Source organism: Leptodactylus fuscus, chromosome 1 (assembly GCF_031893055.1).
Source record: "Leptodactylus fuscus isolate aLepFus1 chromosome 1, aLepFus1.hap2, whole genome shotgun sequence".
NCBI lineage: Eukaryota > Metazoa > Chordata > Amphibia > Anura > Leptodactylidae > Leptodactylus > Leptodactylus fuscus.
The window spans coordinates 216,456,791-216,469,396 of record NC_134265.1 but is presented as its reverse complement, the minus strand read 5'-3'; the positions used below and the strand labels follow the sequence as shown (position 1 = coordinate 216,469,396).

At 39.1% G+C, this 12,606-nt stretch overlaps 1 protein-coding gene across 1 annotated transcript in view; it reads left to right on the top strand.

Annotated features, from left to right (window-relative positions):
• MYO1F (myosin IF) overlaps positions 1-12,606 on the top strand; it is a 121,366-nt gene that overhangs the window by 45,178 nt on the left and 63,582 nt on the right. Inside the window, exons 6-12 of the mRNA XM_075282925.1 lie at positions 468-557; positions 4,986-5,117; positions 5,237-5,371; positions 5,867-5,999; positions 11,038-11,234; positions 11,339-11,419; positions 12,288-12,374. Of these exons, the coding sequence (XP_075139026.1) occupies positions 468-557; positions 4,986-5,117; positions 5,237-5,371; positions 5,867-5,999; positions 11,038-11,234; positions 11,339-11,419; positions 12,288-12,374 (855 nt within the window). The remainder of the gene's footprint in view (positions 1-467; positions 558-4,985; positions 5,118-5,236; positions 5,372-5,866; positions 6,000-11,037; positions 11,235-11,338; positions 11,420-12,287; positions 12,375-12,606) is intronic.

The window sequence follows — 12,606 nt, the reverse complement described above, 5'->3', positions numbered from 1 at the left end:
AAAATTGGCAAAAACCACGTGGAAAAACTGCTAGTGTTTTTTTCAAGGTCCATACACTGTGCTGGAGGAAAAAAACATTTCCTAATTCCTGAAGTGGATTTTTTCCTCGCCAAAATCCTCACCAAAAAACTCTGTGTAAGGCCGGGTTCACACGAGGTTTTTTGGTCCGGAACCTGAGGCAGAGGGTCCATTCACACTGAGGAAAATGGTGAGGAATTTGGTAGGAAAAAGCTAGCAGAACCCATTGAAATCAATGGGAGGCTTTTTTTTTCAGCAGGACATCCAGACTTTAAGTTAAAAGATATTTAAATTAACAAACTGCTGAACATAGAATTCTTTCTACAAATGAATCTGTATATGAGAAAGTTATTGTCATGTTGTTGTCTTTTTGTAAAAATAGATAAATGCAGAGAGATCATCTACCATAATTAATAATTAATATTTGGCTATTCTTATCACTTTTCCAGCATGTTAAAGACATAATCCTTCAATCTAATCCTCTCCTTGAAGCTTTTGGCAACGCCAAAACCGTCAGAAACAACAATTCAAGTCGATTTGTAAGTTAGAACTGTTAATATCCCTAATTTATTCATGTAATTAACAATAATTATAACCTTAAAAATCGTATTTAACACAAAACAGTTACCGTTTGGATTATAGTTTTTAAAAAAAATTTGATTATTTTATTATATATATTTCATAATGTACAATAATTACGTAAAACAATGGCACAAGAAAATATAAGTAACGCTCTAAAAAATCTGGCTTTGTGCCATTCTTGTTGTGGTATAATAAAAAACATATTTTCACACCAAAAAATATTCTTTCAGTATGTCCAGTAACTTATTTGGCTAAGGCTAGTTTATGACTTATTGATGAGATATGAGATTTGGAAAATCACAGCAAGTTGATTTTTTTTTAGTTGCAGAATTGCAGGCAGTTTCCCTACAAACTTTGTAGAAAAGCTCTTTCTTTTGTAGCAGATTTTGCTGTGATTTCCAACATTTGTGTGATCCGCAATATTGGGCCTTAGCCTTAATGGGAGAAGGAAAAATGTAGCATAAAATAGGTGCTGCAATTCGCCACGTGGCCCCACATTGCAGAAAAGCTGCTTTTTTTGTTGCAGATTTTGCTGTGTTTTCTTGAGCCAAACTCAGCATTGGCTACAGAAGTAATGGTAAATATAAAAGAAGCTCTTGTACTTCTCACTTTTGCTCAATCGACTCTTGGCTTTGGCTCACTAAACCACAGCAAAATCTGCAAAAAAAAGTAGCTTTTCTGCAAGGTGGGGCCTTAGGCTAAGGCCCCACATTGTGGAAATGCAGCTTTTTTAGTTGCAGATTTTGTTGCGGTTTTTTGAGTCAAAGTCAAAAATGGCTACAAGAGGAATGGGAGATATATATAAAGTACTTATTCTTCTACCTTTTGCTCAATCCACTCCTGGACTTGACTCAAAAACTGCAGCAAAATCTACCATAAAAAAGCTGTGCTTCTGCAACGTGGGGCCTAAGGCTAAAGCCCCACGGGACGAAACAGCTGCGCTGAAGTGCTGCGGGAACAACGGGAGTGTGAACACATTGCGGTTCTTCCCACAGCGCTTTCAACAGAAAGTTCACTGAGTTTTCCTCCGCGTACTTTCTGTTACAATTACATCTATGGGAAAGCCTCCGGCGTTTCCGTAGATACAATTAACATGCTGCAATTTTTTTTCCAAAAAGTGGGCATCGGATTCGGCCAAATCGTGGTGTTTCCAGCTCGTGGGGCCTGGGCCTAAAGGGGCTTTCCAGGCTAAATAACTGATAAGCTAGCCTCGATCAGCTGTTTAAAGAGGCTGCAGCATTTGGAGAGGTACTGCAGCCTCTTCAGTACTGTACTTACCTAGCAAGTACTTTCTCAGCAGCTTATTGACATGACCAGTGAAAACCAGCTTTAACAAACACATAGAAATGGTCAGCACTGCAAAAGATATTATGTTTAGCATACATTACAAAACCTCCTCTCACTGGAGCTGAGCCTCTGCACAAGTTAAGGGAAGTGTAGTTCAACCACATTATGATACTTTGTGGTATATGTTAAACGTAATATGGCTGAAATACACTTGACAAAGTAAACGGTTATAGTGCAAGGTTACCTAAAAGAGGTCACCTTGTCGCTGGCAGATGGGCAGACACAATTTCATCAAAATGTTAACCAAGAATCTCATTTTCATGTATTTTATAAACAGTCAATATCACCAGTAAAGCTTTCGGTGCTAGTTGCTGCAACTTTTTGTGTTCACATTTCTAATGTGGCAATGTCAGCATATACATGTATTTCTCATTCACATTGTTTGGCGGTGCTTACTGTTTCTATATTTGCTGCATTGTACATTTGGGAGGTATGGCTAACTCCATTTTGGACTGTGCACACAATGTATCTGCCAAAGGCTGATTTTAATTAGAGTGTAATATGCTTGATCTTCATTATCCCTTAATTCATTCAGAGGCTCAGGTCCAGAGAAAGAACACTTTATGTTGTAAGTTAAATGTAACATGGCTGAAATACACTTACCTTTAATTCACTGGGGGTCTAGGCCCAAAGAGAGATAAATCATTATAGTGTAGTGTTCCATCTAAAAGAGGTTGCAGAGTATATTATACTGTGTGGGGGCCACTTTGGAACATAATATACTACACAGTGTCTCCCACAAAGTATAATATGCTCTACAATGGCCAATTAACAGTATACTATATTCCATTATGTTATGCTCTCATGAAGAGCAGCCTTCTTTCACCAAAATCCAGGTGCTGATAAGTGACGTCCTCGCATTGGGTTATAGATCACAATTTTCTGTCAGTGTAAGCTGCAGTTCCACTGCCCCTTGTGCCACGTGTGTCATAGGTTCACCACCCTGCCCATAGAGGAAAGCTAACACAACCAAAATCGCTATTATAGCACTTATATGTTGTTGTAGAGACCGGTACAAGCATGCCTTTTTGTGTCTCAAAGTGCAATCTTGCCGCAGAGGTATAAGTGCTTCTTTTATATTTCCTATTCCTTTTGTAGCAACTGCTGGATTTGGCTCAAAACTATCTGCAAATCTGCAACAAAATAAAGCAGCCTATACTCAACAGTTGGCTTTAATCTCATTCTTGTTCTGTCTACATAAGGCATGGTTGCATCTGCCAGACATCCAGCTTTCAGCTGTGGTGGTGATCTAGCACTGTACTCTAATACAAAGATTGACGGTCTCAATGTGCCAGCATAATCTGCACCTGAATAAACTGTTAAAACATCAGTTTATTAGTTTATCTGTAAAAAAAAAACAAAACAAAAAAAACACAAAAACTTTTAGAAAAGGTTTAAATCCTATTAGGCTACAAAAAAATCATAAAGCCGGGTTCACACAGGATTTTTTGGTCTAGATTTTGACGCGGAATCCACGTCAAAATCGGGCTCAAAAAACAATGCCAATTGACTTCAATGGGTTCATTATTCTGCGAGCGGTTTCTTCCCGCACTGGCATCCAGTCGCAGCTAGCCGCGTGAGAGGTTTTTTGGAGCGAATTTTGCGCGGCAAAATCTGCTAAAAAAAAATCTGTGTTAACCCGGCTTAAGAGAATAAAGAAAGCTTGAGGATCTTCAAGGATTACCAGTGATGCTGTTTGAGCTCTCAGTTCAACCTCCCCTGTTTAGATATGTATCTGATTGGCCGGCAGCTAGTGGGCGTAATGATACAGTGCCATTTGGTACACTGATTGGCCATTCAGTCCTTCCATCATGATTGGTGGGTGTGACTGAATTGTTAAGCGAGATGTCCAGACCTCAGATTGCATTTGGCCAATGTATACTTACTGTCCTTGGGCCAGGACACCAAATGGTCCTTGATCACATTTAAGTTGAAACTAATGCTTTTTCATTAATGTGCCATGATCCCCTAAGGACCCATGATAAGGTAAGTGTGCAGAAATGCAGTGTAGGGAATTTCAATAAGCATTAAGCATTAGAGATTAGATGATTAGACGAGCTTGTAATAAATTATTTTCCATAGATTAGTTTTGGGTTTGGAGTCAAGAGCTAGATGCTGTTAGTGGAATAAAAACCATACCTTTCTAATGTTTCATAGCTCCATGGATTCTTTTACTGAGCACTGCTGCATCATCAGTAAACACATACATCCTGCATTCACTGGATCAACTCCAACTGCCCAGGGGAGGTTGCTGAATGCAGGATGGGTGTGTTTAGTGATGATGCAGCAGTGCTCAGTAATAGAAGAAAACTCCCCTGTGCTCCAAGATCCTCATTTGAAGAAAGAATAATGTAAGGCCCCATGGGGCGTCCTGCAGCCGAAAAGCGCTGCAGCAAAAACCGCGGTGACAATGCATTGTGGTTCTTCTTGCAGTGCTTTCGACCGAAAGTTAGCAGAGTTTTCCTGCACAGACTTTCTGTTATAATTATCTGTGGGGAAACCGCTGGTGTTTCCGTACATATAATTGACATGCTGCAATTTCCTAAATCACGCCAGTTTTCGAAATCACAGCATATCAGCGCCGTGATTTTTACCACAAAGAGGGCATGGAATTCGCTAAAATCCCACCCTCTTTACAAATACTGTAAAACTCCGCAATTTTCCCCACAGTGTTTCCACTGCGGGCAAATCACGGTGTTTTCGTCCCATGAGGCCCTGGCCTAAAATTGATTTTTCTCTGCATCCCTGGGATTCTGAAACATAAGAAAGGTATTGTTTTTATCCTGCTATCACCATGTACAGCACTATGGCAGTGATTTAAAGTATCTGGTAGCAGTGATGGACTCCATGGATGTACCAATTCCATGGATATACTTAATTCAACAATAGTTACATTTTCTTCCCAATAGGCATAGCTTTATTTGTAAGAGAGAAAGAAAAACATTTTCTTGATATGTATACTAGCTTATATATTGTAAGATATGTCCATAAACTGAAATCTCAAAAAATCTCTGTGTCACTATTTCTGCTTTTGGCAGGGTAAATATTTTGAGATACAGTTTAGCCGTGGGGGAGAACCTGATGGAGGTAAAATATCAAACTTTCTTCTGGAAAAATCCCGTGTTGTCAACCAAAATGAGAATGAGCGCAACTTTCATGTCTTTTATCAGGTAAACAGAACATTTTTCTGGTACTAAAAATAAATCAGTTCCATATATGTAAATTATTTATATCTATATTATGAACACAACTTGTTGCATGAAAGATAAAAGCTTTGTTGTCTGAACAGTTAATAGAAGGATCATCACAGGAACAAAAGCAAAATCTGGGCATCATGACACCTGACTACTATTTCTACTTGAATCAGTCAGAAACCTATAAAGTGGAAGGAACTGATGATCAGAAGGATTTCTGTGAGACAATGGTAAGTTTTCTATTTTATATGTTTAGGAGACTTCATAATTTGTGTTAAAGGGATTCTACCATTAAAAACTTTTCTTTTTTTTTGTGGATAAGACGTCAGATTAGCCTTTAGAAAGGCTATTCGTCTTTTACCTTTAGACGTGGTCTCCGCTGCGCTGTTCCTTAGAAATACCGGTTTTTACTGGTATGCAAATGAGTTCTCTCTCAGCGATGGGGGCGGGCCTTAGCACTCAAAAAGCGATGGGGGCGTCCCCACCGCTGCCAGATAGCTGCGAGAGAACTCATTTGCATACCGGTAAAAATCGGTATTTCTCAAGAACGGCACAGTGGAGACCACGTCTAAATGTAAGAGACAAATAGCCTTTCTAAAGGCTATTCCGACGTCTTATCCACACAAAAAAAAGGTTTTCATGGTAAAATCCCTTTAAGTAAAGAATGACTTGCAGTTATCTTATTTCTAATATTTGATCATTCTTCTCATTCTTGTTTCTCATAGAATGCAATGCAGGTCATTGGTATTTCATGGGAAGAACAGCAACTTGTCTTGCAAATAGCAGCAGGTATCTTGCATCTTGGGAATATTAGCTTTCATGAGCAAGGGAATTATGCCATGATAGAGTGTACTGACCGTAAGTAATACTATTTATGTCCTCCATCTAACAAGCTGAACGTGTAAGCTCAGTTTGCTGTCCTTTCCTTTACAGGTGAAAAAAGATATGCCAACACATACCAGCTGAAAATAGGCCATAGGGATGCTATTGCCATCAATAAGCTGATATAAAGGCCTATGGACATTCAGTGGATGTGCTTGAGGCTTTAAAAAGATTATCCAAGACTAATAATTAAAGATCTATCCTTAGGATAGGTCAGGAAAAATATATCTGTGTACCATATTAGCCAATGGATATGAAATATAAAGATTGAGTCTTCAGTAGTTTTTAATGGCTAACAAAAATGATGACGGATTGCAAGCTTTCGAGACTACTAGATCTCTTCATCAGGCATGGTATGATACAATATCTGAAGGCAAGCTACATATATACAAAAAGAGCAAAAGAATCAAGTGACAAATGATGGAAAGCAGTACACACACAAATAAATAAGTTAAAAAACAAATTAGCAGTTCACAGGATGGCCTTATGAGTTTTATGGCCCCTTTGATTAGTGATGTGATGCCTAGTTGTTGTAAAATTAAAAAAAAAAACATGGGACAGATTTAATCCCCTCTGGAATGTGTCAAAGGTTGTCATGAGTTTATACTCCCATATTCTTCTGTCTCACTTACATTTGAAATTCCCCCTTAAAACCAAAATCTTCATGTCATTGATAATATTATGATTTTGATTGCAGAAGTGTTTTAGCACAGGGAGGTCCATTCTCTGCTCTGTAATCGTGTGGCGGTGTGAGTTCATCCGCATCCTGAGTGTCTGCCCTGTCTCCATACATAAAGACCCCCTGCAGGACATTATTATTAAATATACCACATTAGGTGTGCTGCAGATGAAGGTACCTGGGATCTTGTAGTCCTCATTAGAGTTGGGGATCTTTATTTTGTCAGTAGTCAGTATGTGTTGGCATGTTTTGCACTTTTTCTGTCTGCACGGAAATGTTCCGGTTGTAGTTGGAGGTGACAGTGCGCTCCTAATGATCATATTTCTGAGATTAGGTGGCTGTCTATAGCGCAGGAGAGGGAGGTCTGGACTTATCGATTTTTAGACAGTCGTCTTTTTGCAATAGTGGATGTAGTTTGGATTTATTAAAATACAACACCCAACAGTAAAACAATCGGGTGCCTATGGTCATCACATACAACCAACACTTAGAGGTTGAGAGGATTCACATGCAAATTACATCAACTACTGCAAAAAGACGACCGTCTAAAATCGATATTTCCAGACCTAGTAATCTCGAAAACTTGCAATCTGTCATAATTTTTGTTAGTCATTAAAAAGGTATCAACTACTGAAGACTCAATCTTGATATAGGATAGGTCAATAAGATCATGGGGGTTTGGCTCCTGACCAATCAGTTGTTCTCTGCAGTCTTGGAATAACTCCTTTAATAGTGCTTATGCTAATTGTACTCACAAAAAGTAAAGTAACTTAATTTACTGATGGACAGTTTCCATTTTTTCTGCAAACAATGAAAGCACTGTATCTCAGTTATTTTAATGGGATTAACTGCAAAAATGTGGGAAAAAACACAGCATTTTATAGTACCTGCAAAGTGAATGGGTTTCTGGCTAATTCCTTCCAAACACTGCAGAGAAATATCCACAGCGGAAATGCTGTGATTTAAAAAACAGTTGCGTTTTTGTAAATTGCAGCATGTTATATTACTTATACATACGGAAATGCTAGCGTTTTCCATACAGGTATAGTATGGACAAAGTCTGCAGATGAAAACTCTGCAGACATTCTGTGAAAAGCAATGCGGAAAAAACTGAGATGTGTTTCTTCCGTAGCACTTTTTAGATTTGGCTTGCTATGTGGAGCTTTAGCCTAAAGTGGAATTAAATTTCACACAAATCACATGATGAAGAGAATATGGTGTTGATCTGGTACATTCCACTGATATGCTATATTCTATATGTAAATTTAAAAAAAAAAAAAAAAAAAAAAAAAAAAAAAAAAACGACTCAGAGAATGGAACACAAAGCTCCCAATCTAACTGAGAAAGTAAACTAAACTAAGGCCTGCATGAAAAGCTCTAGTGCTGAGCCCACACAATTCCATGTTTTAATGTCTAGAGGCAGTGGCTGTATGGTTTTATATCCTAAGGACTAAAAGTTTTATCCTGTCACGTGTGACATAGCACTTTTTAACCTAACTTTCTGTGCCATGAAATCCTATATCAGAAAACAACAAAAGCAATTAGCATACCAACCAACTTTAAAAGAGTAAAAAGAGGGACAAAATGTACGGCAAGGCAACTTTAGCCCCACCCACTTCTGTATAGACTCTGCCCATTCTCATCCATTTTCTTTGTGCCCCTGCACAGTGCAATGCTCCTACAGTCACCCGTACATTATATGCCCCCACATTATAATGTTGCCCTCCAATTGCCCCACAGTATGAAGTCCCTCTCCTCGTGCCCCAGTTTAAACTGGGTGTTAATAGGAGGGACATTAAACTGGGGAGGGAACATTAAAGAGTGGGGGTATGTGGAGGGGGAAAATAAATTAATGGCAGCTGAGGAGGGACATTAAACTGGCAGCAACTAGAAGGGGACATTAAACTGGAACAGCTAGAGGGGGACATTAAACCATAGGGGTAGCTGGAGGGTGACATTAAACTGGGGGCAACTAGAGGCGGATACCGCGGTCCTGCAGAGTCCAGTACGGTTGGGAGGTATATATTGGAAACCCATTGGAAGAGTCAAGTTAACACTCTGTAACACATTATGAGTCATGTTAACCTTTGTTATATCTGTATATAAAAACAGGTATTTGTTTGACAGCACAGAGATTCAGCAGCGTTCAAGAACATCCGATAGTGTAGTTGTTAGATTATGTGTGCAAAATCCCATAGTAGATCACTTATAAAACAGGTAGCATTACTCTCAGTTTGTGACTAAGAAGGTGGGTAATATATTTTTCAGTACTCTGGAACATTTTTAACAAATGGTAATTGATAGAGATGAGCGAGTAGTGAAATATTCGATATTCGTTTCGAGTAGCCCCTCAATATTCAACTGTTCAATGAATTTGGAATCCCAGTTTATTGTCTATGGGGAAAAAAATGCTCATTTCAGAGCAAACCACAATTCGACTAAGGGTGCCTGGGTGCATCTAACATGCCCAAGTCCCAGGATTACCCCACTATCACAGCCTATCAACTAGACACTCCAAACTCAATATGGAAAGTGGGAAAATACTTGGAAACTTTCTTTCCTCCACAATAGTATGGACAGAAAACACAAATTTAAAGCTAAAGAAACATTACCAAGCACCCCTTTAAATAACGTTGCCCGTGACAACCACAGATGGCATAGGCAATGGGAAATCCAACAAGCCCCACCCTTAACTGTCATTGTTTATGTGTGTGTGATGTGGTGAGACCTCCAAAAATTACTTTTCTGGCCCTTCACGTGAGCCCTTCCAAATTAAGTTAGAGGCCCTTAAGCTGAGATACCAGCAGAGATTGAGGCCCTTGAGGAGACTTCAGCCTTTTACCAGCATAGTTTTAGGCCCTTTAAGTTAGTTCAGTCTTGCACCAGCGGAATGTTAGGCCCTTTAAGTGAGTTGTGAGTTGCACCAGCAGAGTTTTTTGCCCTTTGGGTGAGTTGAGACTTGCAGCAGAAGAGTATTAGCCCCTTTAAAATTGTTAGCCCCTAAAACGGTGGTTCCAAAACCATCACTCTCATTGTGTGGGATTGATGCAGTGGATTGGAGTGAGAACCCAGACATTGACCTTGATTTTGATTGTGAAATTGATAACATTTTGGCATCAAGCCCTAAAAAATTAGTTTTCAGGCCCTTGGGGTGAGCCCTAAAACATTAATGGGTATTTTAACTATTTATTTACGGTGAAGGTGGTGGTGTTGGAGGAGGAGGACGAGGAACTTGTGTGCTGGCACAGACACATGGAACTGTGTCTCGTCAGTACTGTTGACGGGACATGCTGGTTGCAGGTCCACAATATCTGCTATCCACCCTAGAATAGGTTCCTGGTTCTCGGGCCTCGTCAGTGGGGTACCCTGCACCCTGCTTGACATTGTGGCACTGCTGGCTGCCCCTCTCCAGTAGCTAATTGGGTCTGCAGTTGAGCTACTGCGGCCTGGATCCCCAGCTGGATTTCCACGTCCACGTTCCCGTCCCCGTGTGCTAATGACGAGGGGCACTGCTGGCGGCCCCTTTCCAGTAGGTGGACTGTGGACTGGATCCCCAGCTGGATTTCCACGTCCCTTCATGCTACCCTGACACATCTTTGGCAGGTTCAGTGTACACTGTTCCTGCAGCTCTGAAAAGAGCTGTTGAATTTTTCCTGCCTAGCAGTGGCTAAACTCTATCTCACCCTCAGAAAAATCTCTCCCTATCTCACCAAAATGCATCTGACACAAATATGGCTGACACTATTCTTATAAATCCGAGGTCACCTGATTTAGCCAGCCAATGACTTTTTCCTATGTTTTTTTATGCCTACGTTTTCCTGCTTCTTATGCCACCTTCCCTGCACAGTTATTGGTACAAAAAAGTGCCAGGGAAGGTGGGAGGGGATACGAATCTTTACTGCGTTTACCGCATGGTATTCGAACAGAATCGAATATGTCGAATACCTTAATATTCGATCGAATACCTATTCGACCGAACGGTATTTGCTGATCTCTAGTAATTAATTTTATACTAAACTGTTTTACTTCTGTCTGAACTTTTTCTTTACTTCTGCAGTCTGAACTCTGTCCGAATACATTTTAAGTTTATATTCGGTTGATTATACTATGAGGCCATGCCATGTTAAGATGTGGCATGCCCCCTTTCTGTGCTGATTGGGCTCTTTTTTTCATGACATGGCCGGTACATAACAAGCCAATGTCAGAGACAGACAGAGAGCATCTGAGAGAGTTGGCAATTATGATTTAGAACCATTAGTCCGGACTTTTCAACATACAATAAGTAGATTTTTAACCCTGGTGATACCACATTAATTATTACTTACTGTGTTCTAGTCTTGGCCTTTCCTGCCTATTTGCTTGGCATAGACAAGGATCGTCTCAATGGAAAACTAACCAGTCGCAAGATGGATAGCAAGTGGGGAGGACGGTCTGAGTCTATCACTGTTACCTTAAATGTGGAACAGGCAACTTATACTCGGGATGCTCTATCAAAAGCTCTGTATGCTCGAGTCTTTGATTTTCTGGTGGAGGTGAGAACTAATAAAAGTAATGCCTAATATTAATGTCAGATGCTTAAAGATCTGGAAAAATCTCAAGACAGAGAAAGCTTATTCTAAGTTGTTTTCTATTTTAGTCTATAAACAAGGCCATGCAAAAACCACATGAAGAATACAGTATTGGAGTGTTGGATATATATGGGTTTGAGATATTTCAGGTATGTTTTTCTACTTGTATGGAATCCTTTGCATCTGCCAATAAAATATTTTAGAATGTATATGCTGTATTGCTTTTTCTATAAGAGCTGAATGCTTTGGTCCTCAATAATCATCATATAAAAGCAGAGCTCATCAAATTATCTTATTAAGTGTACAAACCTCTTCCACCTAAGAATTTTGAGGTCTTGTTGCCTACATTTTTTTTTTTATTTTTTTTTTGGGGGGGGGGTTATTGTCCTTTTCTTTTTTTTATAATGCAAACACTTTTCTTTAAATAGTTTGTCACTCCATTCCAAAGGCAATAAAATTATGCATGATTCATGGCATTTTGCGGTATATCCAACTTTTACTTCAAAAAAGTTTTGTCTTATTTTTAACTTGGGATTCTCTTTTATTTACAATAAACTTGATTACTTTTATAACATACTGCAAAACTTCGACCAAACAGTGCATGTGTAATGAAGTGACAGAGGGAAGAAATCTTGCCACAGTCCTCTGAAAACTACTCTCTAAGGCAACAAAAGAATTGGGTGATTGAAATGCATATATTTCCAACATCTGCCATTGGGGTAGATTCAGGATTCCTCCATACACATTGAACAACGCATCAAAATTAGCAGGTTTGGCTGATATAAATCTAATGTGTATAGGCTGCTGGCTGCTTTATACTAAATGGCAACGGAATCCTAGAATTGCTAATACACTGGCTGGACTTGATAGGCATATCATTTTTCATCCCAGACAATCAAGTTAATGGGTGTATGTTATATTCTACCTTTCTACAGCTTACACACTATATAGGGCTATTATTATACCATGCAGTCTTGGTGTTAACAAAAATCCATCTTTTCTCTCTTCTGAACATAGAAAAATGGCTTTGAACAATTCTGTATAAACTTTGTGAATGAAAAACTGCAGCAGATCTTCATCGAGCTGACATTAAAGGCTGAGCAGGTAATATTATCATATGTATGTGTGCGTGTGTGTGTGTGTGTATATATATATATATATATATATATATATATATATATATGTGTGTATATATATATATATATATATATACATATACTAGAGACTGTAAAACCAGAACAATGTTTAATTTGTTTAATTGTTTACGCAGCAAATCCTTGTAACGTGTAAGGGCCCATTACAACGGCATTGATCCTGTCTAGTCCTCCTTAACACT